At 51.4% G+C, this 26,475-nt stretch overlaps 1 protein-coding gene and 1 long non-coding RNA gene across 8 annotated transcripts; both read right to left on the minus strand.

Moving 5' to 3' along the window:
* Nucleotides 1–694: 694 nt before the first annotated feature.
* Ly6h (lymphocyte antigen 6 family member H) lies at nucleotides 695–3,383 on the minus strand. 6 transcript variants are annotated; one of them, XM_042264962.2, is made up of 6 exons: nucleotides 3,293–3,383; nucleotides 2,969–3,039; nucleotides 2,641–2,709; nucleotides 2,001–2,128; nucleotides 1,450–1,566; nucleotides 991–1,188 (listed from the first exon to the last, which is right to left on the minus strand). In XM_042264962.2, exons 1-6 carry the CDS (start codon nucleotides 3,366–3,368, stop codon nucleotides 1,134–1,136), a joined length of 516 nt encoding a protein of 171 aa, XP_042120896.1. In that variant the 5' UTR covers nucleotides 3,369–3,383; the 3' UTR covers nucleotides 991–1,133. The 6 variants fall into 6 exon arrangements, with proteins under 6 accessions (XP_006989341.1, XP_015863251.1, XP_015863249.1 ...); XM_006989279.4 differs by lacking the exon at nucleotides 3,293–3,383 and having other exon boundaries at nucleotides 695–1,188; nucleotides 2,592–2,709; nucleotides 2,969–3,117; XM_016007758.3 differs by lacking the exon at nucleotides 3,293–3,383 and having other exon boundaries at nucleotides 697–1,188; nucleotides 1,435–1,566; nucleotides 2,592–2,709; nucleotides 2,969–3,100.
* A 10,985-nt stretch (nucleotides 3,384–14,368) lies between these two features.
* LOC121824295 (uncharacterized) lies at nucleotides 14,369–26,403 on the minus strand. 2 transcript variants are annotated; one of them, XR_013046456.1, is made up of 2 exons: nucleotides 16,585–26,403; nucleotides 14,369–14,659 (listed from the first exon to the last, which is right to left on the minus strand). It is a non-coding gene; the product is annotated as an uncharacterized LOC121824295 (long non-coding RNA). The 2 variants fall into 2 exon arrangements; XR_006066125.2 differs by having other exon boundaries at nucleotides 16,544–26,403.
* Between the last annotated feature and the right edge of the window lie 72 nt (nucleotides 26,404–26,475).

The raw sequence follows: 26,475 nt of genomic DNA on the forward strand, positions 1-26,475 counted from the left end.
TGAAGCAACCCCAGAGCCCTCAACCACCCCGGGGCTTTCAGTCACCCAAATCCAAACACCTGGGGATTCAGAGCAGGTTAGAAGCCAAAGAGAGCTGAACAGGCACACATGTCTGCAATTGGGCAAATGTGCATCTTAGGCAGGGTGTGACCGTGCATCTGGACACACACGAGGGGATGGGGACGCTGGTGGGGGTATTTCAGCGCCTGTGTGTGCGAGCATGTGACTGTAAGCGGAACAGACAGTGACTGTGGTCTGTTGGCACTGGCAGCGAGGCACACACGCAGGCTGGCCATGTGCACTGTGGAATGCATCTAAAAGCACCTCTCACACCCATGGTGAGTTCGCAAAATTCTCACACCTCCCCCGCAGCCCCACATTGTGATCCTGTCCATTCCAGCTCTCACCTCACCTTCCTTAAGTGTCCCCTCCCCCAGTAGCCCTACTCAGGGCATCTCCAGGTGTCCCACCCTGAACCCCTGACCATATCCCCACCTATCAGGTGTCTCAGGGCCTGGGCTGGCCCTTGCCCCCTACCAAGACCCTGCCCCACATCCAACACCCAGGCTCAGACCCGGGCACAAGACTCAGAAGTGACTTTATTTCTCTGTAGTTAATGCCCCTCAGGCCAGGCTGTTGGGCTGCCCCGGGCTTAGCCTCCCTCCCCTTGGGGACCTGGAGGGTCCCAGTCCCCTGCCCTCCCCCTCCCCCCCCCACCCCAGCTTCCTGCCAGGATGTCTGGTCTCCTGGAGATGTCCAGCTGCCTGGGATATGGAGCTGGTGGAGAAATGGAGAAGGCTCACATCTAGGGAGGTGGAGAGCCACAGACCTTGATACCAAGACCTTGCTGTCTCAGCCCTAGCCAGGCCAGGCTGGGGAGGGGCAGCAGGAGTCTCAGGGGACAAGCTCCAAAGCCCTGCAGGAGGGAGGGAGGGGGGAGGGAGGGGCCTCAGGGCCCAGCCCAGAGGAGAGCGGGCCCCAGGCTCAGCAGGAGCCCCCCAGCCAGGGCCCAGGGGCTGCGCCCCGCCGCTGCTGCTGCCCCGTTGCACAAATCTTTCTCGCAGCAGTCCACGTCGACTTTTAAGATCCCAGAGTTAATGAACCCCATCAGATAGTCTGAGAAAAAGTGCCGCTTAACGAAGTCGCAGGAGGAAGCGCACATCTTGTTCACAGAATGATCCTTCCTGCCTGGGGGGAAAAAAGAAGGCATGAGGCTAAGGTCCATCTCCACCTGAGCTCTGTTCCTCCCCTCCACCCACCCCACCCCCCGGAACCCAGGATCCTCCAGATCAGTTTCTGACTTGGAGCCAGGGAGGAACATGCCAGTGTTGTCTTGCCTCAAACTCATGCTCTTGTTCCAGGCACGAGGAACTCAAAGGATATCTCTGACCTCTCCCCAGAGCTACCTTTCAGTAGAGTAGTGAGTGCCCTTACCAGGTCCAGACTTACTGCTGCTGGGGTCGGTGATCCGCACGCTGGCACAAACGGTGTCGGTCGGCTGGCACTGCTTCGGGGCGCAATGGCTGGAATTGGCCAGGGTGCAGTCCTGGCACCACAGGCCATGGGCTAGGCAGGGCACGGGGAGGGGGATGACCAGAGGAACCCAGGCCAGGACAGACAGACCCTGCACCCCCTCTTCCCCAACCTGCTGCAGCTAACCATAGCAGAACCATGCCCATAGATGAGTTCCACTCCTACAAGCCCCGAGTGGGCCTCCAGGCTGACCCTGTGGCTGTACCTGCACATCCTCCCTCCCCCATCCTCTTCCTTCTGCACACAGCACCCCCAAAGATGGGTGGTTTCCAAGACAGGAAAGGCCCACCCTACTTAATAGGAAGCCCGGTGGACCTCTGAGAACGAGGGACCTCTACGCAGTACCAGAAGCCCGTTGAAAAGGCGCTTGATGCCCTCGGGTGCGGGAAGAGCCCCGGTGGCTGGAGCTGAGATATAAGAGTGGTGGTCCCCGCGACATGACCCCTCCCCGCGGGCCCCCGACTCACCCGGCGAGGGGCACAGCAGCAAGGCCAGCAGTGCCAGGCCGAGGCTCTTCATGGCTGCAGGCAGCATGCTCTGAGAGGGCCTGAGAGAGGCGCGGGGGCTGCAGGCAGGGGTCCTCTGGGGCGCAGGCCTGGAGGGGAATAGCCTCGGTCAAAGGACCCAACGCCAAGGACCCTTCCCTTTTCCGGCCTGAGGACGCGACCATTCCCCAGAAATCAAAAGCGCGCGCGGGGGGGTGGGGGTGGGGGGTCCTTCCAGGAGCCTGAGATGCCCCACCCCCAACCCATCACCCGGAGCATCCACCATCACCGCCTCCCCTCCAGGGAAGAGAAATCTGCCCTCTCCAATGAGGTGGCCGCCCGAGGTCCCCGCAGCCTTCACCCTGCACCTGCGTGAGGAGGGTGTCTTCTCTCCCCAGGGAGCTGTAGGTGCGTCCGGACAGGAAAGGCGGGAGGAGGGAGCGCACCTTACCTGCCGGCGGGGGAGGGGTGCACGCCGCGTCCCCGTCCTCGTCCCCACCCCTGGGCTGGGGGGCCGGGAACCCCGCGCCGAGTCCCCTCCCCTGGTCCCCGCGCGCGCGCCTCGGCGCTCACCGCGAATCGGGGCGTGAAGTGCGGGCCTCAGGGTCGGGGGCGCACTCACATCCCTGGGGTGTCCGCACTCCGGGCTCAGCAGCGGGCGCGGCGCGGGGAGCGATGCCCTTCGGTCTCCCTGCGGACCGGAACCGGGGCGCAGCTTCGTCTTTCGGGGAACGCAGCCGCAGACGCGGACCCCGCGCGAGGGGCGGGGCGGAGCTGGGGCGGGGGCCTCGCGCGCCTGGGAGACGCGCGGGGCGGGGGGCGCCCGGGGCTGGAGGCCACGCAGCAGGTCGCCCTACCCGGCCTCTGCGCCCTTCGCTCGCGCGCGCAACGCCCCCTCTAGGCCTCCCGCTCCCGCCGCAGCTGCCCCCCACCCCTATCCACCTCCCTACCCGGCGTGGGAGGATCCTCCCCCTCCACTTGGCCGTGGTCCCTTTGCAGATTCTCGGAAGAGCTTTGGCTGCTAAAGGAAGCGAAATGCACAAAGACGCAGGGAAGGAGGGAGGTAGCGGTCGTGGGGTTCAGACGCCCAGCCTTGGGGCTCCTCCCTCCCCAACCTCCACCTCGCTTCCGATTGTTCCAGCCAGGTCTACTCCTAAGAGCGCCCATGATGCCCACCGGCAAACCAGCCCCAGGGACTTTTGTCACCAACCACACCCACACCCAGAAGGTGACAGTCCTGATCTGAGTACAGGGAGGGTTGGCCAGATTCACACCTTGCGCTCCGTTCCACCTGTCCTTCCATCTCTCCTGGGCTCCGAGTAAGCCACAGCTACCATCGCTCCTTTTCATCCAGGAGTAAAGGTGTTTCGAGTTCAAAGCCCTAGGCAGACCTTGGTTTCTGCCCCCTCTGCCCATGAACCTCACACCAGACAAACGACTGTCATTAATATCAGATCCTTACTAGATATGGCAACCTGGCCGTCAATTTGAGAGCATAGTGTCTGTTCTCCTTATTCTAAATGGCACATGCATTACTTCAGTATAGGTGCACATCTCCTCGCTGCCTGAGTGTTGAGTTACAGGTGAGGAGAACACAACGATAGAGCCTCCTGCCCAGTGCCACACCAATCACTAGGTGACTCGGCCAATAGTGGGATCAAACAGCCTGAGCACTTGAGTGGTTCACAAAGGAAGAGAGGGACTAGACACTTTGAAGACAGGATCTAGATGAAGAGAGTGCAGAGGGTAAGAACTAGTTCATACACAGTTCTCTTCCCTTCAAACCAGTCAATACCATAGTGGAGCCCAAAGCCAACTTGCTGGACAGAGACAGGAGTGGGCGGAGCCTGAGCCTGTACGCAGGCTCCGAGGATGAGCCTTCTTATGGATTCTTGCAGGGTAGAGGCCAGGTGAGCCTTCTAGGTAAGTGTTTTCTATGGAAATGCAGGGAGCAGGCTGCCAGCAGGCAAGTGAATGGTCCATGAACCCTGCGCATCATGACCACTGCTTGCAAAAGCTGATGGCCTGCCTAAATGTACTAGTAAACCGAAGAGTCACACAGAGATAAGCACCAACAGCAAACATACGCTAGAACACAAAGATAATGTACTTATTAAGACATACTAAAAGAAGGAACATGTAACCACAAGCTGAACAGCAAGTTTATCTGAAAGACAGAAAAACTTGAAACTTCACTTCAATGACAAAAGATCAACGGAAACCTTGGAAGAATTCTTGGTAAAAGGAGCCAATCACCAAGAAAGAAGGAACAATAACAACAAATCAAGTAAATAAACAAATGAAAAACAAACAAAAAATCAAAAACAAAAACCTTTTTTATTTACAATACATGCCCCAGATTTTAAAATCCAACAAAGACAGAAAGGTTAGCCAAGTATGGGGGAGGGAGGGATTAAATTTCATTTTGTAGTAATGAAATGCCCTACAACTAGATCATGGTGATGGATACACAACTTTGTTAATAAACTAAAAGTCACTGAAATGTATCCCATAAAAAGTGATTTTTATGTAGTGTGTTATATCTCAATAAAGCTGTTGTTTATAAACAAAAACAAAAACAAAAAAAAAACTCAGCAGAGTTATCCAGCAAATTAGACACAGATGAAGAGGAAATTTATGAACTGGAAGACAAATCTGAAGAAATCATCAGGAGAGGCTGAGGCTATAGCTCAGTGGTAGAGCTCCTGCCCAGAAGTGATTAGGAATGTAACACAAGACATAAGACGTTGAGAAGCAGAAAAAACTACAAAAGGCTGTGTGCAGAGAGCCAAGAAGGATCTAAGTGAAATCTTTAAGTTGGTGTTTGGAGACAGTCTACTTAAAATAAGTCAGAACTGGTGGAAAGTAAGTGTTGGTAAAGATTCTAATGTATAATAAGTAAAATAACAAATGACAGTTTAGCAAAATTGTAGACCACCAAAGACAGGAAAATCTAAAACATGAAGGAGATAGTCCTTATGAATCTGATGGCAGAGCAATCAGAACGAAAGAAAGTGAAATAGTATCAGATTTTTTTCCCCGACACAAAGTTTCTCTGTGTAGCTTTGGAGCCTGTCCTGGAACTCTTTTGTAGACCAGGCTGGCCTCAAACTCACAGAGATCCGCCTGCCTCTGCCTCCTGAGTGCTGGGATTAAAGTCATGTGCCACCACCACCACCACCCCGGCCTAACTCTGAATTTTATGCACAGTTTTCAAAAATTAAGTGCAAAACAAGTTTTTCAGATAACCAAAAGTTTAGGAAACAGTTTAGTATCAAGAAAACAAATAGCCTGACTTAAAATCAACCAAGACTCTAACTAGACACTTCTCAAGAAGGCATACAGGTTTGTAGAAAAACACTGAGTATCACTGGTTACCAGGGAAACACTAATTTAGGCCATGAAATGTGACCTGACATTAATTAGGATGATGATTACAAGACTGAAGTGCTGGGCAGGATGTTGGGGAAGGGAATGTGTGCATGATCTCATTGGAGGAGAAGAGATAGAATGGGAAGACTAGAAGCTGGGCACCAAGAGACACAGTTTCCCTTAGACAGGAGGGTAGGTCAATAAGATCTGTTAAACAGTCCAGGGCCATAGTTAACACAATGTGGTTTTTTATTAGTAAGATAAAGTGTTTTAAATGTCTTCACTGAAAACTTGAGAGAACGAAAAATTGATTGGCTTTGTTTAATTATTCTACAATGTACTGTGTGTCTAAAGGTTCCCTGGCTCCCCTAAAATAAGCACAACTATTATTAATCAAATGTAATACTTCTTTTGGTTTTGCTTTCTTGTGGCAGGGTCATGCTCAGTAGCTCAAATTGACCTCTAACTCAGTATCTCCTACCTCAGCCTCTGGAGTTCTGAGGTTCCAGGTGGGTACCACTACACTGTTGTTTGGTTATAAAGGTTACCTCCCTCCATGTGCCAGTCCCCAGCTGGTGGAACTATAGGGAGCCTTTCTGGAAACTTTGAGGGGGTGGGGATGGAGAAATGAGGACTGGTGGCAGGTCCTGTGGAGTTGCCTCTGGCCCTTCCTGTCTTTTTGCTTCTTGTCTGCCAAGAAGTTAGAACAGCCTCTCTAGCAAATGTTCCTGCCATGATGTCCTTCCTGCCCAAAGCCATGGTGCCAAGCAATGTAGGCAGATACCTCTGAGACAGGGAGCCATAGTATATCTTCCCTCCTTTAAGTTCCTTGTGTAGATCTTTCTGTCACATCAACAAGAAAGCTAGTACACTGACTTCAAATTTTTGGTTGATTATTCTGTATTTGTTTGGGGTGATTTGGCGTGTTATTATTTATTTATTTATTTATTTTTGGTTTTTCGAGACAGGGTTTCTCTGTGTAGCTTTACACCTTTCCTGGAACTCACTTGGTAGCCCAGGCTGGCCTCTAACTCACAGAGATCCGCCTGCCTCTGCCTCCCGAGTGCTGGGATTAAAGGCATGCGCCACCACCGCCCGGCTTGGGGTGTTATTTTTAAAGATAGGCTCTCATGTAATTCAGTTTGACTTTGAACTTACTATATAGCCCTGACTGGCCTTGAACTTCTGACCCCTCTACCTCTATCTTTTCCAAGGGCTGGAATTATAATCATGCTCCCCTACAATTAGAATACTATGTTGTAGTTGAAATAAATATATTTTTCAGATAAAATTCAGAGAGTTTTACCACTAACCACCCTTCATTAAATAAGCATGTAAAGAAGCTACTTCAAGGAGGAGCATGATGATGAAGGGAAGCCCAGATATAAGAGTGAACAGAGAACTGACTTATAAGAAGAGAAATCTTGGACTGGAGAGATGGCTCAGCGGTTAAGAGCACTGGCTGCTCTTCCAGAGGACCCAGGTTCAATTCCCAGCAACCATATGGTGGTTTACAACCATCTGTAATGATATCCCGTGCTCTCTTCTGGCCTGCAGGCAGACATACAGGCAGGATAACTGTACATAATAAATAAATAAGTAAATCTTTTAAAAAGAAAGAAAGAAAGAAAGAAAGAAAGAAAGAAAAGAAATCTAAGTCATCTTATAAAAACAAAGACATCTGCCATGTGCCTTCTAGAGAGCTGGAGACCTGGGCATCAGTATGCGTCAGGTAGAAGGGAGCTCTGGAGTGGGGTATCCAAGACCCTGCATTGTTAAGAAGCAGCTAAGTGAGCAATGAACTTTAGACTCCTTTAGATGCTAAGGATGCAGAGGAAGGTTTCCAGGGCAACCACAGGCAGCTCTCAATGAAGGGACCACACGTGGGGCAGGCAACACGTGCAAAGGCTGGAAGTGGAAAGACATCAAGGATGCAGGGCTGGAAGGAAGGCAGGATGGGGTGGGGTGGGCAGACAGAGAGCCTGGGAATCTACAGGGAGGTGAGGTAGGAGACCAGATACCAGAACCTTCATGGCTTTCAGTCCACAGTATAGGGGGCATGGATTGTGCCCTGAGAACGGCAGTGTGTTACCTTAGTCTGTAAGTGAGAAAATTCCTGTTGGAGAGTATGTAACTAATCTTATGTAACATCTGGCTGGCCCATGGTACTCAGATGGTGAGTCAAACATCATTCTAGGTGTGTCTGTGAGGATGTTTTTGGATGAGATTAACGTTTAGCCAGCATTTTTCTTTTCTCTTCTTTCATTTATTCCTTAGGGTCTCACTATGCAGCCCAGGCTAGTCTCAAGTCACTATATAGCTTAGATGAGTGCCACCTGACCCAGACAGATTAACATTTATTACATTTGTTTGTTTGTTTGTTTGTTTGGGGGTATGCCATGGCTGTGGGTGTGTTGTGTACATTATTACAGGAGAGACATAAACAAATATCAACTCACCCCAGATAGGGAACCACAACAGAGCAAAGGAAAGATACCACCAAAGTCCAACCTGTTGAGCAAATGGGTTTTACTCATTTCAGGGTTTCTTAGAGAAATATGGGCATCCCTTACAGGACAGAAATGACTCAAGGACAGCTGGATCGCCAAAAGCCCATTCTAACATAAACAATAAGCTCAGGAAAGCTGGGAACGGAGAGCACACTGCACAGCCTGCATGCAGATCCACAGGTTGGAGAATGTCTCTTCCAGGCAGCTCAGCTGCTCTGTCTCTTTCAGGTGGCTTGGTTGGTCTGAGCGTGGGTCTCCGTAGTCCTCACTGCTTATATACATTTGCTAGGCAAGGGTCCTAGTGAGTTTAGTTGGTTTCAGGGACTTACTGAAGCCTTTGTGTTGTTTATTTCCTGAATTTAAAGAGCTTCCCTACAGGACAGATGGTTTCCCCTCCCTTTACAGCATCCTGAGTCCTGTGTCTTAACCAGCTTTCATCCATGATGGAGGTTTATCTAGGAGAAAATTGCTACTCAGCAGGGCAGGGGTCAGAGGTCAAGGAGAGCACATTGGAGTCAATTCTCCCCTTCCATCATGTGGGTCTTAGAGATTGAACTAAGGCTTAGCAGCAAGAACCTTTACTCACTGGCCCATCTCGCTAGAGCACAGATTAACATTTAAATGGGTAAGCCTTGATTAAGTAAACTGTACTCCATAGTGTGGGTGGGTCACTTCTAATCACCCAAAGGCCTGACTAGAAGGGAAACTGGGGGGTGCCTGAGCTAGAGGGAATCCGGCCAGTCCTAGCTTTGGGCATGGTTATGTGTAGGCTCTTGCCTGTTGTCCTACCTGCAGGGGTTAGAACTGTCAATCCCCACTATCATGGGCACCCCTCCTTAAAATAACCCTGCATAATTACACATCCATTCGATCTCTGGAGAACCCTGAGTAGTGTAGGACACTGGTGATGGATGGTGATCAGAGCTCCCTGTAGTCCATTCTGGCCTTGCCCTGCTCGCAAAAAGCAACTGGCGGGGATGGGATTGCTAAGGGTTGTTTTAAGGCATGGGAGCACCCAGCAAGTATAGCCTTCCATCAAGTGGTCCTCACTCAGGACCTCTATGCCAGCACGATGCTGCCCTGTGACAGCAAGAGAAGACTGATGTCATGTCTGCGGGGCTCCTGTGATGGGGAAAAAAGGCAGACTGGGGTAGCCAGGCCAAGAGGAAGGCAGCCCTGGGCTGTGGCGTGCATGGTACCTAGGATGCAGATTTCCCTGAGAGTAAACAACGAGATGGGGAGAATCAGAGGGCGGCTCAGGCTGTGCCCTGTAGAAAGCCACAGGGGCCATAGGATAAGTTGAGGCAGGGCATAGCATCCCGGTCTGGCCATCTTTAACCATATTTGGCTCATCCATTTCTTATTCCATGCTACCCCTCATGAGGCAGGGGACAGGACAGTACTTCTGGGTGTCCTAGCATAAAGCTGGCTTCTGCCCCCCTTTTCAGTTGACTCTGGGGTTCCATACAGGCATGGTGTGGCTGTGAGGGGCCCATGGTGGCATGGGAGACTCTCCGGAGCACAGCCAGCCCATTCCCAAGATGAAAACCTCTGACAAACTTCTGTTCAGAGATGTAGGAGGTCCCTGTGGCCCCACATCTCAGTATGAAGGAGAGGTGGTAAAATGAGCTCCCCCAGACACCACCCTCAGGCATCCTCGGCCTGTGATCTTGCTCCCCCGCCCCTCCCTCAGCCCAAGCTAAATGAACTTGCTTTTTACAAAGACAGCACCTGCAAGAGTGAACCACAAAGACTATGGCTCCTGTCTTGGTTCCCCTCAGCAGGTCCATGGTTCCAATCCTGGTATAGCCACCTGCCACATCGTGAAGTAGCTCGGATGACAAGGGTTGAGCCTGCCAATGCCCCATGAATGAGTCTGGGAGTGGACTCCCCCCCCCCCCCCCCCCCCCCGGCAACCTTTCAGATGGGCCAGAAGCCCCAGCCTCATGTGAGATCACAGTCCAGAGTCCCCAGCAGAGCACCGAATTCCTCCCAGAGGCACCAAGAGAGAAATGAATGTGCTGTTTTAAGCCCCTACATTTGAAAGCGATTCTGCCTGCCACACTGAAAAACACAGGTGCGTAAGACCTAGCGTATGCATGAGCTGGGGTGGGGGCAGGGTAGAGGAGGAAGCTAGACTGGAGAGAAAATAATGTGTGAGGAGGGGAGGGCTGGCCCCTCGGGAGCACGGAAAATGGAGAGCCTGAGACCTGCTCTCCCCAGGCTGGACTTGGTTGCCAGGGAGACGAGATTCCCAACCTGGTTTCCAGGCTACTCTGACTTCCTCCTGATGCTTGCGGTCTGTTGGTTTTCCCTATCAGGATTTTTGCAGGCAAGAACGATGGTAGCCATGATGAGCAGAAGAAAGGGCTTTAAAAAAAAAAATGGAAAATGAATGGCCAAGGTGTGACCTGGCCCCTGTAGCCTGGGCAGCCCCCCTCAGGAAGTGGGCTTTGACTACCCTCTTCCAACCTACCCTGGCCCATACTGCTGTTCCTAAGGCCATGGGTTAGCAAGGACAGTGGGGCTTGACCCTGCCTGAGATACTCTGCTGAATACCATGCAAAGGACTGTGTGTTTGTTTATTTACTTATTTATTTTTGGTGTGTATCTGCAGCTGTGTGTGTATGTTCGTGTGGAGGGGGTACACATGTATGTACATGTTTGTGGAGGTCAGCAGTCAATGTGGACGTGGTTCATCAGAAACTGTCCATCTTGGACTGGGCATGGTGGCACACGCCTTTAGTCCCAGCACTCAGAAGGCAGAGGCAGGCAGATCTCTGTGAGCTCCAGGCCAGCTGGGTCTGCATATCGAGTTCTAAGCCAGCCAAGGAAAGAGAGAGAGGGAGGGAGAGAGAGTACACTGATTTTTGAGCCAGTGGGCCTTATCTCCATCTCCCCTGTGCTGGGATTACAAATTTACCCACGGAGGTTAGAAGAGGACATCAGATTCCCTGAGATTGGAGTTACAGATGATTGTGAGCCACCATGAGTGTGAGGGAAATCGAACCCCGGTTCCCTACAAAATCAGCAAGTGCTTTCAACTGTTGAACCAACTCTCCAGCTCCCCATGCCTCTTTTTTAGACAAAGGACTGGCAAATTGGAGTGGCCTCCCAACACTCATGTCAGAACCAGGGACAGCACCAGGGTCCCATTCTGGGTGCCATTAGCTGCCCAGGGCCCAGGAACCCCAGAGCTAGACAGAGGAGAGCAGATGGCAGGGTTGAGGGGTGAAGGGCCAGCTGAGGCTTGCTGCTTAGGTCAGTGCTGCCAGGATCCCTTTGAACAGTTAGAGACCAAGCTTGGAGGAGTCACAGAAGATGGCCCTATTGCAGCGGCTAACACCCACAGCATAAAGAAACCATTGTTTCCTAAACCTTCCTAGTGACATGCCCCACCAGGAGCCAGAAGAAGAGATGCACGGTGAGGATGTCTTGTGGCCGTGAGCCACGCCTGCAGCTAGGCTTGGAAGGGTGAGGAAGACTCTCTAGACCCTCAGAGAGTGTGTGGCCCTGCTGACACCTTGACTTAAAAACTTCTAGCCTTGGTAGAGTATGGTGTCACACATCTGTAATTCCAGTACTTGGAAGGCTAAAGCAGGAGGAGACCAGCCTGGGCTACATCATGAGTTCTAGGCCAGCCTGGGCTACATCATGAGTTCTAGGCCAGCCTGGGTTACAGAGAGCTTAGCTCAAAAACAAACAAACCCAGAAACCTTCTAGCCTCGGCGAGTGGCTTGGGAGTATCATTCTTACTTGCTATTCACAAGACCCTGGCTTCAGTACAGGACAGCAAAACCTACCTTTAGCTTTGAACTTCGTGAGATAATGAGAGTAAGCCTCTCCTGGATTAAGCATCTAACATGTGGCGCTCTCTCACAAAGGTTACTCCAAGCTGCCATGCTGCCTCTTCAGCTCGCCAAATAGGCTGGCCTGGTAGCCAGCAGGCTTCGGGGATCCTCCTGTCTCCACCTCCCCTGTACTGGGATTAGAAGTGTGCCCATGACCAGTGGTGCCTCTTCAGGTTGAACGGTCCATCCTCCAACATAGGTGTTTCATTATGGAAAACTTTGTGGCCAGAACAAAGTTGGAAGAATTGAACAACCAGCATCCACATGCCCAACAGCACATGCTCTGTTAGCCTGCAAGGTGTCTCCCTGTCCCTCCAACCCTCCCTCCCATCTGGCCTTCTTGAAAGGCTTCAAAAGAAGCTGTGGACATCTGCATAGTCTCCCCCGCCCCCAGACCTCAGCATGTATGCCATTGGCCATTCAACAGTGCTCTGTGATATCAGAGGTAAAAATCTCATTTAGTAAAACGGGTGAGACATTCCACAGCAAGCTCTATCAGCTACATGACACCCAAGGCCCTCTGCAAATCAGACATTGCCATCACACACACACACACACACACACACACACACACACACACACCAAATTCCCTCCTGCTCACTCACAGTTTTCCTCCCTTCCTAAGACAACCAATAGGAAATTTGAAAAGTCTGTATTTGGACTGGAGAGAGATGCCTCAGCAGTTAAAGTCTAGGCTCACAACCAAAAAGGTTGTAGCTAAGTGCTGTCTGCCCTGAGAGGGGAAATCCACGTTGTCTTGGTTTGCTTTCTTTTGCTGTGGTAAAACACTGGCCAGAACCAACTTGGGGAGGAAAGAATTTGTTTCAGTGTACAACTTCTAGGTCACAGTCCAACATGGAGCAAAGTCAGGGCCGGAGCTTAAGGCAGGAACCTGGAGGCAGGAACTGAAGCAGAGGCCATGGAGGGGTGCTGCTCACTGGCTTGCTCCCATCACTTGCTCAGCCTGCTTTCTTACATAAACCAGGACACTCTGTCTCAAGGATAGCACCATCCCTAGTGGACCGGACCCTCCCAAATCAATCAAGAAAAATGTCCCCACAAACATGCCTAAGGGCCAATTTGATGGAGGCATTTTCTCGGTTGAAATTTCTTCTTCCCAGATGGCCCTAGCTTGTGTTTGTTTAGTTAACAAAAAAGAAAAAAATAGCAAGAAAAAAGCCTAGCCAACACACATGGTATGTACTTTTGTGTCGTTCCCTGTCGTGTGTCACTACGGCCTAGCAATTCGTCCTTTGCCTCGCTGAGGAGCACTTGCTCAGATGAATATCCACGAGTAGCCTTGTCTGTTAGGTGTTGGACACCGGCTGTGGTTTATGACAATCAATCCATGTGAGTCTATTAAACGGGTAACAGGGATTTATTAAGATATAAATTGAAGAAATACACTCCCGAATACAGAACAGAGTAGACAGATCAGAAGTCGTCCTCTGATGTGACCTGGAGCAAATCCACCTCGCAGGCAGGAGCAGGAAGAAGGGGCATGTGACCCTTCTCCTTCCCTTAACAGAGGTCACAGACAAGAACAGGAAGCACCACCTCCTTCCGGCCCTATAGCCCAAGGTCATGGGCAGAGCAGATACCACCACAGTGGTTCTTACACCCCAGGCCTTGGTGTGGACATGAACTTCCCAGGCTCTCCAGACAATAGCTGGGTGTGGATTGTCAGATCTGAAGTCAGGTGACATTCTAAGCGATTGCAGAGTGTGTGTGTGTGCTCTATACTGCAACCACATGGGTGTGTGCAGTGCTGCACAGGACACCAGCACTTTCTGTGCTACTGATCAGCTCTGGGAACTCCCACATGGTCCCTCTGCTTCCTGCCCTAGAGTCTTACCTTTTCCTGCAGTTCTTGCCTCTTACAAGAATATCCGAAGCCCACCCTGAGGATGCTCAGTGCCACATGCCCCGACACTGGGTCACATACAAAGAAAAGACAGGGTAAAGCGCTTAGCGGGTAAAGTGTCATACAAGAGTGAGGACCTGAGTTTGGATTCCCAGAGCCCACACACAGCTGCTCACAGTAGCGCTGTATTCTCAGTGCTTTTATGGGAACTGGGAAGTGGAGATGGAGAAATCCCTGGAGTGTGTGGTAGTGAACAAGAGACCTATTCCAAACAAGGTGGAAGGCAGGGACAGACCCTTGACCTCCACAGACACTTGACCTCTATATGTTGTGGCACATGTACACACACACACACACACACACACACACACACACACACACACACACGCGCACCATGGAGGTTGCATGGTAAGAGAGGAAACGAGGCAGTCAGCCAAGAAAGCTGAATTTTCTTTCAGACCCCCCCACTACTGTGAACTAATCCTATCCCAGGAGAATCCACCCACTCCCCAGATAGCATTAATCCACTCCCCTCCAGGGTGAGCCCCAAGAGCTTTCATGAGGTCCCACCTCTTAAAGGTCCCACCCCTCAAACCGCCAGATTTGGATAAAGCTCTGAGCTTATAAACCTTTGGAGGACAACCCCTACCAGAACTGTAGCACAAGGAAACAGGCACCCTCTCCTAAAGGAGAAATGGCCAGAAAACGTGAACAGACTGTTCCCAGAAACATTCACTCGCTCGTCACTTCAAATTCAAGGTTTCAAAGTTTTTATTTATCATCTTTTTAACCTGTGTCTCTTTCCACAAAATGCTGGGGCGGAGGAAGACATCATTCTTAACATTCACGTGTTTGCTTGCTTTGTGATGTTTCAAAATCACACTGCTGTCACCACGAACAAGAAGGCTGCAACTGAACTCCAGCATCTGTCTCTTTGCAGGTCATCTCGTCCTGATGGTGTCACACAAGCTGGGCCTTCAGAGAACAGCATTCGGAGGAGGAGGCAGTGGCTACCTTTTTCTATGTATCCTTTCTGTGAGGCTCCTGCCAATGGGACACACAGCTGGGTGTTTTTATCTTGTTTTCTATTTCTAAGGGTTTTGTTACTGCGGCTGTTTTGAGAGGTAGGTGTGTGTGAGAGAGACAGAGAGAGACCTGGTCCATGGACAGGCACAGAAATCCTTTAAAACTTTAAACTAGCCAGGAGGAGGTGGTGCACGCCTTTAGTCCCAGCACTTGGGAGGCAGAGGCAGGCGGATCTCTGTGAGTTCGAGGCCAGCCTGGTTTATAGAGTGAGTTCCAGGAAAGGCACAAAGCTACACAGAGAAACCCTGTCTCAAAAAACCAAAAACCAAAAAAAAAAAAAAAAAAGCCTTTAAACTCCTGATTCCCTGTCATCACCTCCTGAGAGCCGGATTTCAGGTGTGCACCACTTTTTCATCTGCCAAGCTCAAGGGATTTTTTTTTAACCTACCATTTTTACTGTGTGTATAAGAATGTCCACATTATTACAAAGCCAGAAGTCCAGGGCAAGGTGCATTGGCAGATGTGCATCCCTCTGCCTCCACCCCTATTGCTCTGTCCTTGTCTCCTCTTCTGGGCTCCACCCTTCCACCTGGGTTATGTGTCTTATTTCTTTTTTGCCAACACTAGAAACAGTTGCTTGTGTTGGCATTCTCCTCCTTAGGCCAAATGTGGCCACCAGCAGCACACCGACATTTTTATGCATCAGCACAGCCTGAAGAAGGACCTGTGGGCTCTTTTCTTGGGCCATGTGATGGTGGGGGAGGGGTCATGCGTCAGTGTACCCAGACAGCCGAGTAGCAGTAGCCCTTGGGAGGTTCCCCACCTTAGCTGGTACAACTCTCACCACAAGTGAGAGCGTGGCGTGCCCCACTCCGTGTGCATGTGTAACCTTTAGAATGGGTTCCTGAAGTGGGCAGAAAGGTGTTCCGCCTGCAAGTATCTGTGCCACTGACAGGAATCTCTCCCTGCCGGCTGTGAGTCCTCTGAACCCCAAAGTGTACCTGCTGATCACCTAGAGTCTCGGGGAGATGTTTTTTCCTGAACAAGAATATCCTGAGCTTCAGTTCGTGGAATCAGGAGATACATAAATGGTGCTTTCTGGACACTGTCCAGTCGGGATTTCTGATTTTTGTTTTGTTTTGTTTTTCCAGACAGGGTTTCTCCGTGTAGTTTTGGTGCCTGTCTTGAATCTCACTCTGTAGACCAGGCTGGCCTCGAACTCACAGAGATCTGCCTGCCTCTGCCTCCTGAGTCCTGGGATTAAAGGTGTGCACCACCATCGCCTGGCGATTTCTGATTTTTTTTTCCCCTATCTTCCCTTCCTAGATATCTGGGAGCTCCTTAGCACTCAGGAGAGTTAACCTTAGCATAGAAATTACACACACACATCATTTTGTCCTTTTATGTTCTCTTTCTCTGTTCCCCTCTCACCTCTTTCTCAAACTGTTGACATCCCCCTATTGTTCTTATTAATCCTGTTTGCCCTCCCACACTCCAGGGCAAAGGGCTCCTTCTTCTGCAAGGCAGGGTAGTCCGTCCTTCTGTCGTTCCCCCCTCCCCCCCCCCCCCCGTCCCCACCCACCCACCCCACCCCCACAATGAGGTGGGAGATGCTGTCAGAAAGGCTTCCCCGTGTGGCTTCTTAGGGCTCCTGCTGACACCTGGGGCCTGTGGTCTGCAGACCCCCCAGCCAGAGGCTCCTTTGCTGTAAGGCTGGCTGGCTTGCTGCCAGAGGCTGCCCTGGGATTCACACGTTTCTGTGCCTCTACCTCCCCATTTCTCCCTAGCTTCTCGGAAGCCTGGGAGCCTGGAAGCCTGGGTGGCCTTGGCCTCGAGCTGAACCTACAATTTCTTTCCAGGTTGCCTGGATCTCCACACTATTTCTCTTGCCATTGTACTTACACCCTTGAGCCCCTTCAGCCTGTCCAGCCAGTTCCACACACCTGAGTTCTTGGTAATGCCCAGGAAGAGCTAGGACCTCCATGTCAGGAAAGCACTATCAGAAACATAGACAGACATGTTAGGTCACAGACCCTCTAGCCGCCACCCCGCTGCAGGCCCTCCCTCTGCGGAAGTGATAAGCAAGTGTGGTGCTGTGTGAGTGTGACCTTGCCGCTCCAGAGTACTCCTCCTCCCCACTCCTTAGACCCAAGACAGCCTTGAGTTATAGCTAGACTTTTATCACTAGCCACCCGGCTTCCAGCACACAGGCTGGGTCACGTGGTGTGGAGCACCCCATTTCCCTGGGAAGCTATAAAAGGAAGGAACCCCCTTTTGTTTCCTGGGTCTGAAGGGAGCTGAGGGAACTGGAGGGTTTCTCACTCCCTTCAGGGCCTGTCATGCTGCCTGGTGCTTGATACTAACTCTCCGTGGGTGCTAGGAACTGAAGGGAGCTGAGGCTCTTTCCCTTCGGGACTGCCTTTGTGCCCCTGCTCTCTTTCCTAGGGGAGACCTGTGGGCTCATTCTCCTCCCCCAGCTTGTGGTGTTTCCTATTGAATTCCTCTACATGAGTTTATGGTGCACTAAGTGTGTGCAGGAGCCTTCATAGGCCGGAAGTGGACATCAGATCCCCTGGAACTGGAGTTACAAGCAATTGTAAACTGCCTGATGTGGGTGCTGGGAACCAAACCCAGGTCTTCGGCTGGGTCATGTCCTGTTGGCTTCAGTTTACCAAGTAGTCTTGACTTCTCTCAATAGCTGGCTGCGACAGACACAGGTTCATGTGTTCCAGTCTTAATTACCAATAATAGCTCTCAGACCACACGTTATACGTCACACAGTAAATACACCTTCACACATGTAGGAATGTCAGTTACAAAGCGGTCATAAAGGATTAATGAGGCTGCAGCCAGTTCAGCAGCTTCTAAAGAGGCCTAACAGGAGGCTAACAGAAGTGAGCAGAAAGCAGGTAGAGACTAGATGCAAAGGTAAACTCTGCATGAATTAGCTAACAAACCATGCTGGAGGCCCTCAAGTCAAGCCTTAGGATCAGAGTTCATCTCTCAGGAAGGCACAGCCTAATAAAAACCATTGTTTATACAATATGGAGTAGCTCAGGGCAAGGCTCAGCCTGATCTCCACCTCAGCGTCCTGGAGAAATGACCTAAACATAGTACCACCAGCTGAGGTGCATTCCTGAGCATCAGGATGCCTCCATCAAGAGGGCAGTGGATGGTGGACAGACGGGGATACTCCAGGAGAACGTCAGCAGGTGTGTGAGGGTCCAGTGTTTCTGCGGTAGCTTTCATATAGCTATATCAAGGCTGGTAGCACCCTATCCTTCACTGGCCACACACACTGAGACTCTGTCTCCTTATGCCGGGGCTTGGCACAAGCTGCGTGATAAAACAGGACATCAGGACTTCCCAGGGAACAACAGGAAGTGTTCCTACCGAGCTGACACCCAGGCAGAACCCAAGCATAAGCATTTCTTTTCTTTCTTTCTTTCTTTTTTTTTTTTTTTTTTTAAAGATTTATTTATTATGTACACAGAAGAGGGCGCCAGATCTCATTACAGATGATTGTGAGCCACCATGTGGTTGCTGGGAATTGAACTCAGGACCTCTGGAAGAGCAGTCAGTGCTCTTAACCTCTGAGCCATCTCTCCAGCCCCTAAATTTTTTTTTTTCCGAGACAGGGTTTCTCTGTGTAGCTTTGCGCCTTTCCTGGAACTCGCTTTGGAGATCAGGTTGGCCTCGAACTCACAGAGATCCGCCTGCCTCGCATAAGCATTTCTTAACAGCGCATGTGGGCTGTCCCTAGAGGGTCTGGACCCAGAGAACAGAGCTTGGCTCACCTTCAGGCCTAACAGCTCCCCCTAAAATGGGACCAGATAGGCATAGTGAAGGAGAACACCTCTGTGCTCCCACCCCCATTCCGGACCTTGTCTTCCTCACCTCTGTGTGTCTGCAAAGGAGCTGTTATTTCTCTGCTAGAGCAAGACCCCAGTACCCTGCACCAGGGAAGGACGACACCGACACCGCTCAGGCCTCAGTTCTCCAGCACAGCCTGAGAAAATGCACCCCAGGCCTAAGGGTCCCTGGCCTTATCTTGGAGCCACAGATTCAGGGCAGAGCTCCAGGAAAGTGGGAGATGCTGGGTCCTGGAGCTGTGCTGAGGAAAGTACCATGTGAAGGGGGTTACACTTGGCTGTGCAGGAAGTGCCAACTCTATCCGTTCCCCCAGCCACTGCAGCTTCCTTCTCCCTACCCAGGCAGCTGCCACGGCGCCTCTGTCATGACCTTGGAGAACAGTGCCAGCTCGGCTGCAGCCTTTCCCAAGACGGAAGGTCTCGTGGCTGTGAGCACAGGAGATGTGACCCATAGGCAGAGCCGCTTAGCCTCCCTGGGACCTGGGCTAATGGGACAGTGCCTCCTCAGACCTGGAAGAGCCTTCTGGTGCCTGGTGCCACCTGAGGCTCTCAGAGACCAACAAGAACCCTGGGAATTGCCTGAGGTTAAATTTGCCTCCCAGCACAAAAGGAGCTGGTGGAAATAGGCTTTAATATTGAGCAACAACCATATCCAGTGAGCAGCAAACTTGTGTGACCCTCTTGGTGCCCCTTAAATATGGAGCCCAGGCACTGGCAGAGGGAGGGCTCTGTCTAGAAGCATCAAGGGCACTTCTCTGGCCTCAGCCGGGGATTCAGTAGGTTCCTGATTCTATTGACCCACTGAAGTCTGAGGAGCCCTCATGGGGGACCTTCTGGAATCTTTGGAAAGTATGTGCCCCTCCCCCCCCCCAACACACACAAAGAAGCATTTCCATCCTTGACAGCTTAGTGGCAGCCCACAGAAACTCAATTCCAGATGGAGACAACATGATCAGATGTGGAGCAGAGAAACGGGAAGATGCCAGGTCCCTGGTGCCCAGCTGATCCACATGACCAAACTCTCTCCCAAGCCCTGAGCTCCTAGGCCTCTAAGCAGGGGCCCTGCCTAGCATAAAGAACCGGTTTCCGGCTCTCCCCACACACAGCTGCCTCCCACTTCGTGAAGTTCTGCAGATGTCTCCATCTTTTCTCCCGCTTGGGGTGACGTTGCTCTTTCTCTGATTTCCCAAGCCAAACGCACAGCTGATGAATGTCAGCCTTCCTTTTTAATGCGTTCTGGGAAGCAAGCACAGCTCCAGAGGGGCCCTAGAGAGGAGGAAACCCATAGAACTGTTTGTCTGGGGCTTTTTATAGTTCTATGGCAGACACTGGACAAAAAGCTGAAGCCAAATCTATTAAGACTGGATAATTCTCTGAATGACAGAAAGCCCACCTGTTTCATGCCTGTTCTCCTGGCCCAAGCAGGTAGATGGCATTCAGGGGAGTGGCCACATTGTAAGGACCCCTGTTCACCTTTTTTTTTTTTTTTTACGATTTATTTACTTATTATGTATATAGTATCCTGTCTGCAGGTATGCCTGCAGGCCAGAAAAGGGCACCTGATCTCACTATGATGGTTGTGAGCCACCATGTGGTTGCTGGGAATTAAACTCAGGACCCCTGGAAGAGCAGCCAGTGCTCTTAACCTCTGAGCCATCTCTCCAGCCCCAACCTCTGCTCATCTTTTGTTTTGTTTTGTTTTGTTTTGTTTTGTTTTGTTTTGTTTTGTTTTGTTTTTCGGGACAGGGTTTCTCCGTGTAGTTTTGGTGCCTGCCCCGGATCTCACTCTGTAGCCCAGGCTGGCCTCAAACTCACAGAGATCCACCTGGCTCTGCCTCCCAAGTGCTGGGATTAAAGGCGTGCGCCACCACCGCCGCGTGGCTCCCTGTTCATCTTTAACTTGCTTTGTTAACTTGTAACCTTGTCTGTCTGGTAGTCATTAGCTTGTACTGGCATTGCTAACATGCCCACCTCGAAGGTATTGCTGGTTAATCCTCAGCAGAGTTTGCTGGTGTTAATTAAACTAATCTTTGTTCCCATGTTTACATGACCAGCTTGTAGCTTTACCATAGAGCCAACCCCAGCACAGCTACCAAAATGTAGCTACGGTTGTTCTTAGTTACCCCATATCTAGCCCCTTGTCTACAGGGTGCTCAGGGGTAGTCTCTTTCCTGAAGTAAGTGGCAGCATCTTTTTTTTTTTTTTCAAGACAGGGTTTCTCTGTGCAGCTTTGTGCCTTTCCTGGAGCTCACTTGGTAGCCCAGGCTGGCCTCGAACTCACAGAGATCCGCCTGGCTCTGCCTCCCGAGTGCTGGGATTAAAGGCGTGCGCCACCACGCCCGGCTAGTGGCAGCATCTTAAAAGGCAACCTTACTCACAATTCAGTTTGTTGCAATCAGCTGTATTAGAACTGAGGGGTGCCTCTCCCACACTCGAGGGAAGGAGCTACAGGAGAGCCAGCAATGCTGGCCCAGAGCCCTGTTGTCCCTCATCTCTGGTCAGCCTAGTTCTCTATCTCTGTTCCCAGCATCACCATTTTAACCCTAACATTCCACTCAATCCTAACCTCTGCCTTTACTGGGATAGCTGCCCTGAGGCTGAGGACCGAGGCAGACACAGAATTGGTTTTTCAAAGTCCCATCCTGAAGTCCTGATCCCTGAGCTTCGGAGGGCAGCTGTGTTTGGAAACAGACCCTCCAAAGGGGTGGTGATGGTTAAGACGGGTCATCAGGGTAGGTCTTAATTCAATAAGAAGAGATCAGAATGGATGGAAGGACACACAGACAGACACAACAAGGGGGGGGGCGGTGAGGACACAGGAAAAAGATGTCATCTACACACAGGGAGAGAGGAAACAGCCTGACTAACACCTTTATCTTGGACTCCAGACTCCAGAATTCAGAATAAAGCTCCAGTTACTTAAACTGCCCAATCCATGGCACACATCACAACCTGGAAAAGGAAGATGGTGTGGGTGGGAAGATGTCTGTGCCTACCACAGACTCATCACAGGTGCCAGGGCAGAAGGGGCCCCACGCCCCCATAGCCACAGCCTCCCTTACGAAGAGAATCAGTGCACCTGTCCTGTAGAATTGAAGGCAGGGACCATGGCAGAGAGCAGCCAGACTCTAGCTCCTGAATTTGTGTGTGTGTGGGGGTCATTCCTGGCTGCCCATCATCCTGCCTCCCTGAAGGAGCCACAGCTGCTCAGCAGCCTTCCAGTAAATTCCATTTCTACTCGAGGAAGCAGGGACCATCCCTGCTGTGGGTATCTAGGAGCCCTGGCAGACAGACAAAGCACCGTAATGAGGAGTGGAGGGATGCCAGGCCGGTGATTTGGATGGGCTGAGCTGACAGCAGACAAAACACAACCCGCAGAGATGAAAGAGCTTGTGACTGCCCACATTTCACACGGTACTAAAAGAACAGTACAAAAGGTCTCTTGGGTCAGTTGTCGTAAAGTGCCCTGGAAGGCACGGTCTTGGGGGTTAGAGCAAGGTACTAGGAGTGGCCCAGGACTTTCCCCCACCTACCTAAAGGATCTTGTTCTTGCTAAGGCTATGTCCGGGCACCACAGTCCTGGCTGAGTCCACCTGCAGGGGTGTAGGTCTGGGCAAGTGCTTCCACCCTCAGGAAGCTCCCAGTAGGCCAGCAGGTGGCAGGGCAGTTTCCTGAGCACTCCCATCCTCCTCCCTGCTCAGGGCCCTTCCTCCCCAGAAGACTCTCCTCCCAGAAAGTAAGCAGCCAGGAGCACCACTGACTTTCTCTATCACTAGATGCCTCCGACTAACTTTGGACTCCAGCCCGGTCGTGAGGTATTCAAGCTGGAAGTGAAACTATGCAGGAAAGATTCACAAGGTGTAATTTTGCATTAGCAAAAGCCTGGTGAGCACATTCGGGAATAGGGAGGACTCCAGTGGAGCTTGAGCTGAATGTGCTTGCTGCATTGAGGTCTCTCCACGGAGATTCTGTGTTCAAAAGGAGAACTCCAGAAGCTAGCAGGACACTCACTGCTCTACCAATGGGAACCTAAAATTGACAGTGGCCACAAGCAGCTGAAAAGCCCCCCCCCCCCAAACATTCAGCTAATAAAGAACCTCTGAAGGAGAGAAGCTCTTGGCCAAGGCCTGCAGTTAGGGACAGGGCCCAGCCACCGCCCCTCCAGTGGATCAGTTCATGGACCTGGCAGGAAGGATGTAGGAAATAAACAAAACTTACCAGTCTCAGGGGCCTCTTGAAAATCATGAGACACCTCCCCAAGTTTCTAAAACAGAAATCATTGCTGGGGAGAGGAGACTCTCCGACCAGCTGAACTGGCCGCTGGGCAGTCTGGGAGCTCAAAATATGCAGCTTTCATGAGGGGTCACCCATGCTGGAGTGGGGATCGGGGTGACACAGTTGCCTTTGAGTCACTCCTGCTCCTGTAAGTAACCCCAATAAACTCACAGGCTCGCTAAGCTAGACTTGTGTGGAATGGTGTCTATGGTCTGTTATCAGTGCCCTGAGTGAGGTGAATGGGCATTTCTTCATATCTTTCCAGGAAAGATCACACAACAAACCTGCCTGTGCTTACTGTTAGCAGTCTTGCTTGGAGCACGCTGCCATCTGTCAGAGAAACCAAGCAATATGGACAAAAAGGTGCCTATCTTCCTTGGGGAGTTTGGGACAGGCTCCAGGCCATCACTGCTTGGCTTTGTGTTTCTCGTTGCCCACAGCATCCCTGTAAGAGTGGAACAGACGAGGGGGAGGTGACAGAGAAGTGACCTAATTCTACTCTCTAGTCCTTTAGCAATGTGCCCTATTCTTGGGGGTGAATAAATATACCCACAATTTCCAGGACCCCTCACAAGTACTCTGGTCCTCAGGGTAAGGGTAGACAGGACATGACCCCAACCAGCTTGCACCTCCAAGGTCCTGGCAGTCAGCACCATGGCCAGAGGCACATGCCACTGGGGGATATTTGCCTGCCTCTTAACTCGGCACACTATCAGGCAATTGAAAGGCAAAGGTGAGCAGGGAATGACGGTACCTACCTTTAATTTAATCTCAGCCCTCAGGAGGCAGAGGCAAGTGGATCTCTGTGAGTTTGAGGCCAGCCTAGTCTACATAGTGAGTTCCAAGAAAAGTCGAGGCTATGTAGAGAGATGCTGTCTCAATAAATAAATAAATAAATAAATAAATAAATAAATAAATAAATAAATAAATAAATAAATAAATAAAAGAAAAGAAAGTTAAGGGAGGCAGGCAGATAGACAGGCAGGCACAGGGTGACTGTCAGATGGTCAGAGCGATTTCAACTCGAGCTCTCTGTTGGGACTGCAATGTTGCTCCTGGCACACGTGACTAGGCATCTGGAAATGTGTTCTCAGCAGCAGGAAGTAGCAATTGCATCAGCCCCCTTATCTTTTACGCCAGAGTTTTCCTGCCAGCTCTGAATCACACTGAAGACCCTTGACAGTTTCCCATGGCCCTGCTCAGCTGATCCACTTGGAGGTTCTGCACACCCTGCAGATGCCCAAGCACCTGCTCTCCCAGGTAGACTGGAAACCCCACACGAACCTCGGAGCCACCACCTGAGAGGACACTCAGGAATCCTATTCAAAACTTCTCCTGTGTCCAGTCTCCTCCCACTTCATGCTGTGTCTGGTTGCTATGGGCCTGTGCTGGCTGGTCTGTGCTACCCTGACACACAAACTAGAGTTATCTGAAAGGAGGGAACCCCAGTTGAGAAAATGCCTCCATTAAGATCCTGCTGTAGGGCATTTTCTTAATTAGTAATTGCTGGTGGCGAGGAGGACCCAGCCCACTGTGGGTGGTGCCATCCCTTGGCTGGTGGTCCTGGGTTCTATAAGAAAGCAGGCTGAGTAAGCCATGGGGAAGCAAGCCTGTAATTAGCTCCCCTCCATGGCCTCTGCATCAGCTCCTTCCTCCAGGATCCTTCCCTGTTTGAGTTCCTGTCCTGACTTCCTTCATTGCGATGAACAGCAATGTGGAAGTGTAAGCCAAATAAACCCTCTCCTCCCCAACTTGCTTTTTGGTCATGGTGTTTCATCACAGCAATAGAAACCCTAGCTAAGACAGGACCCAAGCCTTCCATAATGTAATCTTTCCTGAAATGCCCTCAAATTCTATGAGGAAGATTCTCTCAAGTGTACTCTGTGGGCAAGAGAGTAAAGTCAGGAGGCACAGCCCTTGTGGAAGGCATAGCCTGGATTGGAGGCACAGTCCCCATTGTACAGTCCCCACTGAAGGGCACCTGGACTGGGCATCTCGCTGAACCTGTTCCCTAGCTGTGAGGTTGAACCAAACTGAATGTGGTCTTAAGATGTCCCCAACATTCAAGTCCTCAGCTTGCATTGACTCAGAGCCCGATCGAAGCCTAACTCAAGAACAGGCTTTCAGTGCATCACATCAGGGACACCCACCTCAGCTCGCACCAGTCAAGTTTTGGGCTCCCTCCCACTGTGAGGACCACCCAGTTTCGAATCATTATTCGTGCCCCTAGCTGCTAGATTTAACATACCCAAGGGTTTTCCTTCTAGAAGTAGGTAAATCCTGCTGCAAGGAGTAACCGTTCTTACAAAACGCTTCACTTAAAAGAACATGGCTTGCAGCAGCATGCAGAGCCCACCAGGCCAAGAGCTGAGGCTGCTTCCAGACAGGCATGGGCCCTGGCCAAGATAACTTGATGTCATACAGAGAAAGAGCCAGCATGGTTTAGTTGGACTCCCAAGACATGGGGAGGAACAGGAAGCTACTAGTGGCCATTGCTGCTCCCAGGAGGAGAGAAGAGGAAGAGCTGGGGTCTGCCTCCTGGCCCACACCCCAAGGCCATCTCAGAAACAGCCTGGCTCCTTGTTTCTCCTCCTAAAATGTGCTTGAGGGATTTTGAGCCTCAGTGTACAGCATCCAGTGTCTGAAAGGTAGACCTCTGGGTTCTTAGAGCCCCAGCTGAAGCTGAGGCAGCTGGCAGGGGGCGTGGTGCATACAGGATCACGGCGGGGGGGGGGGGCGGGGGGGGGTCTCTGCCGCAGCTGGGGCCATCAGGGGTCAAGCTGCTGCATGAGGTACAGACAAACCCCCACTGCTTTCCTGTTCTGAGCTCTCTGTGAGATGGCCTTCCTGATCTTAGGCATCATCCTGCCCTGTCCTGGTTCGCAGCTTGAGGCCTGAGCAGGTCTTGACTTTTCTCTCCCACTTCTCACAGAAGATCCCAAAGGAGGAACAAGGATAAGCCACCTAGGTGACTCTTTGCCCAGTCCGGCAGGACCTTCCCTCCCAGAGGCAATCAGAGCTGCCAAGAGTAGGGGGCTTGGTTGGGTAGGAGGTGCTGGGTCCCAATAGGACCCCTTCCCTCCCTCTAGTGGGCCTGGGACCCAAAGCATCTTACCTGAGATTACATCATCACATCTGGCAGAGTCCGTGCGAGATGCCCCACAGCTCTGCCTCCTGTCTCCTGCAAGCTGCACACTCTGCCGCGAGGCCCTGTGTGCCCGGAGCCAGCTGCTGCTGTTGTCCCAATCGCCACAGCCCACAGCCTCCTGCGCATCAGGTACCCTCACCATAGAGCCCTGTCTCGGCTCAGTTACCTGTCCCCCTCCACAGCCAATCTTGCCTTCCTGGGCCGGTGGGTCAGGCGACTCCTTTGCAGGCTCCCACTGTCCCTGTTTTGGGGGACAGGTGTGTGTTACAGACTCTGTGGGAGGAAAATGCTGCCTGTAGACCAGAGACAGTGAGAGAAGACAAGGGATGTGATGCCTCTTGTGAAGCCACACCGCAGAACTCGATCGAGCCTTCCTCTTAAGCAGGAAGCAGCTTCATTATCCGCTTCCTACTTTGCCAATTTGGGGCGTGAAGAGTGTCTTTGTCCTTGCTGTCCGTTTTTAGAATCTTACCACATCAGGGGAGGGAGATGGCTGCCTGACCAGATGCCATACATGACACAGAGTGTCCCTTGCCTGT

Source organism: Peromyscus maniculatus, chromosome 20 (assembly GCF_049852395.1).
Source record: "Peromyscus maniculatus bairdii isolate BWxNUB_F1_BW_parent chromosome 20, HU_Pman_BW_mat_3.1, whole genome shotgun sequence".
Taxonomy (NCBI): Eukaryota; Metazoa; Chordata; class Mammalia; order Rodentia; family Cricetidae; genus Peromyscus; species Peromyscus maniculatus.

What these genes read in the sequence shown, in the direction of transcription:
- Ly6h (XM_042264962.2), bottom strand. Translation starts at nt 3,368, where the DNA reads ATGAAAAGGAGCGATGGTAGCTGTGGCTTACTCGGAGCCCAGGAGAGA. An exon ending in AGTGCGGACACCCCAGGGAT is followed by an intron (nt 2,129 to 2,640) that starts GTGAGTGCGCCC and finishes ATTCCCCTCCAG; the next exon opens with GCCTGCGCCCCAGAGGACCC. An exon ending in GCTGCTGTGCCCCTCGCCGG is followed by an intron (nt 1,567 to 2,000) that starts GTGAGTCGGGGG and finishes TGCCCTGCCTAG; the next exon opens with CCCATGGCCTGTGGTGCCAG.